Raw genomic sequence first — 6,526 nt, forward strand, 5'->3', positions numbered from 1 at the left:
GAGACCAGATGTTGGAGGTTTTATAGGACCTGAGGAGACCAGATGTTAGAGGTTTTAATGGACATTAGGAGACCAGATGTTGGATGTTTTTTAGGACCTGAAGAGACCAGATGTTGGAGGTTTTATAGAACCTGAAGAGACCAGATGTTGGAGGTTTTATAGGACCTGAGGAGACCAGATGTTGGATGTTTTTTAGGACCTGAGGAGACCAGATGTTGAATGTTTTAGAGGCCATGAGGAGACCAGGTGTCTGAGGTTTTATAAGACATGAAGAGACCAGGTGTTGGAGGTTTTATAGGACCTGAGGAGACCAGATGTTTGAGGTTTTATAGGACCAGAAGAGACCAGATGTTGGAGGTTTTAGAGGACCTGAGGAGACCAGTTGTTGGAGGTTTTAAAGGACCTGAGGAGACCAGATGTTGGAGGTTTTAGAGGACCTTAGGAGACCAGATGTTGGAGGTTTTAGAGGACCTTAGGATACCAGATGTTGGAGGTTTTAGAGGACCTTAGGAGACCATATGTTGGAGGTTTTAGAGGACCTTAGGAGACCATATGTTGGAGGTTTTAGAGGTCCCGAGGAGACCAGATGTTGGAGGTTTTAGAGGACCTGAGGAGACCAGTTGTTGGAGGTTTTGGAGTGAATGTTGTCCCTCTCCGGTCTGATGTAGGATTTTAACAGTTCTGGGTCTTTGCTGGGTTTTTTTGTTTGTTTGTTTTCTTTTGTTTGCATGATGAGAGCAGATGTTGCTCTAAAGCCAGTATTCAGTATATTCCAGTATATTATCCAGTATCCAGTGTACTTTTCTACATTGACGGTGCCTTTTCATATTTACTAGCTGCTTTTACTAGAGGCACAAATACACCCTCATACCATTAGTGAGGCAGGCTTTTAAACTGAGCACTATAAATGGCCAGATGTTGTCTACTATTTAGTTTTAAAGACAGGGTATCTGTAGTTTGCTAAAATAATTCAAATTTAAATTCACCTGATCCTGGAACAGTTCTCCACTTTGCCTCAGCTTTGGTCCAGAGATGACAGTGGTTGTTCTGGATGGTGTTCATACAGCTTTTTTTTTTTTTGCCTGATAGAGCTTTCAGCGGCATTTGTGGGTGAACTGTGTTTACAGACAATGATCTGTGGAAGTGTTCCTGAGCCCAGAACAGAACCAGACCTGTTTTTTAATGCAGGGGCCCCTGGGGGCCCAAAGATCATGATCGTATGAACTTTCAGTCTTGTCCTTTTTAGCTCAAAGATTTCTACCGATTCATGAAATCTTTTGATGATATTATGATCTGTAGCTGATGGGAGATTCAAACTTATCCCAGTTTTCCTTTGTTCCACTTTAGAAGCAGACTGGTGAACCTCTGCCCATCTTTACATATTAGAGATTAAGCCTCTCTAAAAATCTCTCTATACCTTTTACTGACCTGTTGCCACTAAATCTAATTAGCTGCAAAATGCTTCTCCAGCTGTTTCTTATTCAAACTATTTTTCAGCCTTGGTCACTGCTGTCAAACTTTGAGATGTTTCTGCCACAAAATTCCATGTTTTTGAAACATTGTACAATTCCTTATTTTAAAATTTTTGATGTTTTCTGTGTTCCATTGAATGCCACGTTGTTTTATGAGATTTGCAAATCATTGTATTTGTTTTTATTCACCGTTTATAAAATGTTCCAATGCTTTTGGAATTAGGGTTACACATTAAGATTTATTATTATTATTATTATTGTTATAATTATTTTTTTTTTTAAATGCTTTTTTTTCTTTTCAGAGTTGTAACTACAGTATCATTCTGGTGTCAGTATATCTGCCTCTCTTTTGTAGCAGGAAGTTACAGATTAACTGTACAGATTGTAGTACAGCATATCTTATGTTTTAATCTTGCAAATGACTTTTGGTGGTGCTGAGTTTTGGCTTGATGTGTGATTCTAATGGCTTATAGCAACAACCAAGGGTTGGATTTTCACTTTTTGCAACAGACCTGTGTCAAATAGTTGCAAATAATTCTTGCTTAAATGCGATAATTTGATCAAACTGCACACTTCTTGTAATAAGAGCAAAGTTTCAATCAAAGAATCAAAGTTTTGTTGCACATATGAGGAGAGAAAATGAAAAATCAGACAGGAACGTATTTGCAGCTGCTTTTTGAACCAGGTCTGTTTGTGTCGACTTCACATCTTCTACATCTTTGTCATTTGACTTTTTTCCTCTGTAGCAAAATATTCTGACATTGTGACCTCATGTTTGGTAGAAGCATTGTTCTGACTTTGACTTGAACTGTATTTTATTTATTTATTATTACATGTCATCCACACGACTCATTGTCTGCCTTTTGAAGTCCTGTTGAATCTAAATGCTGTAAACTCATGTTACATTCCATTGTTCTCTGGGACGGTGCAAATATTCCTGTCTGTGCTAATGACCGACTCTTTTCTTTCCTATTCTTTCTCTCTTCATGTTTTTAGCTTTTTTGTCTTTTTGTAAGTTAACTTTCAACCCTGTACATTATCAATGGAATAAAACATCCAAACACTACTGTTTGAAACTTTAACTATGGATATTTGTTTCTTTATTGTCACACGTGTGCCTTTGTGTTCCTAATAAAACAAAATGAATGTGATTTTACAACAACGTTATCAAAAGTAAAATGATACGGTGGCTCAATCATAGTAGTGATTAGTGGAGAATTGAACAAAATATTCATATTTCTTGTGCTTTTTACTCAAATAAATTACCAAACATTTATTTTAAGTGGCTTCTTTATTCATTTTTATAAAAACACAACATCCCAGTAAACTTGTTTTATGATGACAAATGCAAGATTTTCAATTGGAACCTGGAATCATGAAGCAAACTATTATTTTTTTTAATCACTGTAACTTTACTTATTTATTAAATTTTTGCCACCTATCACCAAGCAACAGTAGTGCAGCCAGTTAGTTATGAGATAAATATGTGTGAGAAATATCATTGGGCGGTTGGATCTGAAGTAAATCCCTGACTCGTGGATAATCACAAGAGCTGGGAAACATGCACCGCCCGCTGGCTCGTGAGAACTGGAGCAGCACTCGTGCTCATATCTGCAAGAAAAGGCTTTGAAATGACTATCAAAAAATATATATTTTTAGCCCGTGATTTGGTCAGCTCTGGTTACATCAGGTTGGGCAATTCCCTGGGGATGATTGGGATTTGTTACTGGACCACAACCAGGCGTGAGTTCCCCTTTAAATTGGATGCTGTAAACACCTTAAATTTGTCTTGCATGCTTTGATAAATCCCACAAGAGGGCGAGAAGAGAAGAACGCTCCACCGGTGTAAATTGGCAGCACCTCATGAAGGGTGTCTTGGGTTCGTTGGTACTCTGCTCGAACGGCAGCTTCAGTCGTTGTGGCGCTGCTGAGCCAGATGTTGGAGATGTTCAACGTCTTGTTGATCGTGAATTCATAATACTACTTCTCTTTCTGTCGCTCCACCCCCCTTCCCCCGACCCCATCCCTTCCTCTCGTCCTGCTTCCAAGACTCATGGCAGTGGAGGATGAAATAAGGGGAGGACCGGTTTATGAGCCAAAAACCAGGATTTTCGCTGATCAGGTCTGTGAGACTGCTTCTTCTCTCGTCGAGTTCGTACGGTGCATTCTCCTCTCCCATTTCTCCTCTTTGCCTCCTGCTGTTATGATTTTTGTCTGCTGTATGTTTGTCCTCCCCGTCCCACACCGATTGACTTGCCCTGTCCCTGGCCTGTCCTCTGTGTTTGAGTTTGACTTCTATCCATGTGCCAACGAAACGGGAGCTTTGTGTTGCTGTTCCTCAGCTCTGGCTGTGGGGAGTCTTCCTGAGTCTGTGGTGAGGTTTTCAGATCTGTACATGTTCCTGTCAGGCATGGTCCAAAGCCCTCAGATGAAATGATGCAGACTCAGGTTCACATGAAATCTTACTGTGGAAATGGTCCTGCTTCAGGAGCTCCGTCCCTGCAGAGCTTTTCATTTCATGCTCTAAACTCACCCCGCCTTTTGCTTCTCCTGTCGAATTGTAGCAGCTCACCCCCCTTACCTCCCCCCAGCACAAGCGCAAGTCGTGTGGTGGATAAAGTGAATCCATGTGAGGATGTGCTGTCAACTGTGTACAACAAATGATGGGAGGGAGAATCCAAAGAACTGCTCACTCATTCTCTGGCTATTAATCTGATATGAAAGATATGAAAAGATAAGATTAAAAACAGTCTATTCAGAAAAATACTACAAGGTTTCTTATCTTAAACTTCAAAACCTCAGTTAAATACGTAAACCCAAACGTGTGTAAGGGCAACAAACTGTGCGTCACTGGATCATCCAGCAATCAATCAACCTTTATTTATACAGGTAAATCCCATTGAGCCTCGAGGACTCATTTACAAGAGAGACCTGATTTCAACAAAGAAAGATGACAACAATGGACAACAGCAACAACAATAAGCAGTTATAAAAACTCATACTACAGTTTTGGTTTTTTTTTTTGTTTGTTTTTTTTAACAAATAGGATGGCTAAAAGGAAAAAGGTAACAAAACCAAAAAAAACTGCTAGATTCCAAGACAAATGTATAAAACTAAAAACAGGAACATGTCAGCATTGGTCCCTGCCAGGAGTCCAACAGATTCTTAAAGCCACTTAGAGAGGTCAAGGTCGAGAGCTTCAAATCTTTTTGTAAGATATTCCAGGAAACAGGAGCGGAGTAGGAGAAGGCCCTTTTGCCTAGTTCAGTCCTCACTGAGGGAACACTGCAGGTAATAATGTCCTGAGAGCGCACGCTGTAGCTGCACTCACACAGAGACATGTAGGAGGAGATGTATGAAGGCAGCAGACCAAGAAGTGATTTAAAGATGAAAATGTACCAGTGAGAGAGTCTGCGTGAAGTTAATGATGTCCAGTTAACCAGTGAATACAGGGTGCAGTGGTGGGTACGATAATCACAGCCAGTTATGAATCTTAGTGCACCATGATAGACAGCATCCAACATCTGCAGGGTTCTTGTAGGAGCGTTCATGTAAATAATATCACCAAAATCAATTGAGGGAAGGAAAGTCACAGATACAAGGCGTTTTCTAGCATTCAGGGTTAGACAGGATCTGTTTCTGAAAAAGAAACCCAGTTTAATTTTCAGTTTCTTTACCAAGTTTTCCACATGGAGCTTAAAAGAAAGATGTGAGTCGACCAAGATACCCAAATATTTATAGGAATCAACAAACTCAATGGGGACACCATTTGAGGATAAAATCGGAGGAAGAACTGCTGGGACCAACTTCCTATTTGAAAAAAGCATCCCTTTGGTTTTTTCGGCATTTAGGACAAGTTTGAGGTGAAACAAATCAGTCTGGATGTAGTTAAATGCAGATTTCAGAAGCTGGAAAGCCTTAGCAACTGTTTTAGCTCGACAATAAACAACTGTGTCATCAGCATAGAAATGTATGGATGCATTAGCAAATTTAAGTTAGGTCCTCTGAACGGTTTCTTCTTGTTGAAACATTTCGTCTTGCATCCAAATGACTTCATCACTACGAGGAGCCGCAACAAACGCAGTCTTATAAATAGCACCTTCACATAGTGGGTCGACCAGTTTGATGATGCTCAGATGGTTTCTGGAGTCAGCCTTCTCCCCCGCCCTTCACACCTTCATCTGAACATCAGGATGTTTTGAACCACTGGGTCGTGTTCATTCAGTCCGCATGTCTTAAATATTAGAACTGAATTCAGTTAATATGATTCTGAGAAGCTGGTTGACGACCAACATTCGCTGTAAAATTTAATCTCGTAATTTCTCTGTGTTTTAACCCTATATACAATTTATTTCTGATGCTAAATTGCCATGAAAAATATGGCACTTTCTCTAAAAAGTCATTAACTCATTTTTTAAACACATTTATCCAAGAAAATAAAATAAACGGGGAAAAAAAAATAATCAAGTGTTAAAAAGTTTTGAAAAGGTTTGGATGGATGGATGGATGGATGGATGGATGGATGGATGGATGGATGGATGGATGGATGGATGGATGGATGGATGGATGGATGGATGGACAGACAAATAGATGAATAAATGGACTGACCAATAGGATGGATAGGTGGATGCATGGATGGATGAAAGGACAGACGGATGGATGGAAAGCCAATTAGATGAATAAATGAACTGACCAATGGGATGGATGCATGGATGGATGGTTGAATGGACCGACAGACAGACAGACAAATGGATGAATAGACTGACCAATTGGATGGATAGATGGACGGACGGACAAATAGATGGCTAAATGGACTGAACAATAGGTTGGATTGATGTATGTATGTATGTATGGATGGATGGATGGACGGACAGACATAGATCAATAGACTGACCAGTTGAATGGATGGATGATGGGTGGACGGATAGACGGACACAAACAAATAGATGAATTAATAGACTGACCAATAGGATGGACAGATGGACGGATGGATGGATTAACAGATGAATGGATGGATGGATGGATGGATGGATGGATGGATGGATGGATGGATG

General features: G+C 40.0%; 1 protein-coding gene across 1 annotated transcript in view; it reads left to right on the forward strand.

The window, feature by feature from the left end:
- Positions 1–6,526, forward strand: part of syngap1b (synaptic Ras GTPase activating protein 1b) — a 134,731-nt gene that overhangs the window by 117,846 nt on the left and 10,359 nt on the right. Inside the window, exon 19 of the mRNA XM_037676082.1 lies at positions 3,522–3,594. Coding sequence (XP_037532010.1) covers positions 3,522–3,594 — 73 coding nt within the window. The remainder of the gene's footprint in view (positions 1–3,521; positions 3,595–6,526) is intronic.

This window comes from Nematolebias whitei, chromosome 5 (genome assembly GCF_014905685.2).
Source record: "Nematolebias whitei isolate Nwh7 chromosome 5, NemWhi1, whole genome shotgun sequence".
Taxonomy (NCBI): Eukaryota; Metazoa; Chordata; class Actinopteri; order Cyprinodontiformes; family Rivulidae; genus Nematolebias; species Nematolebias whitei.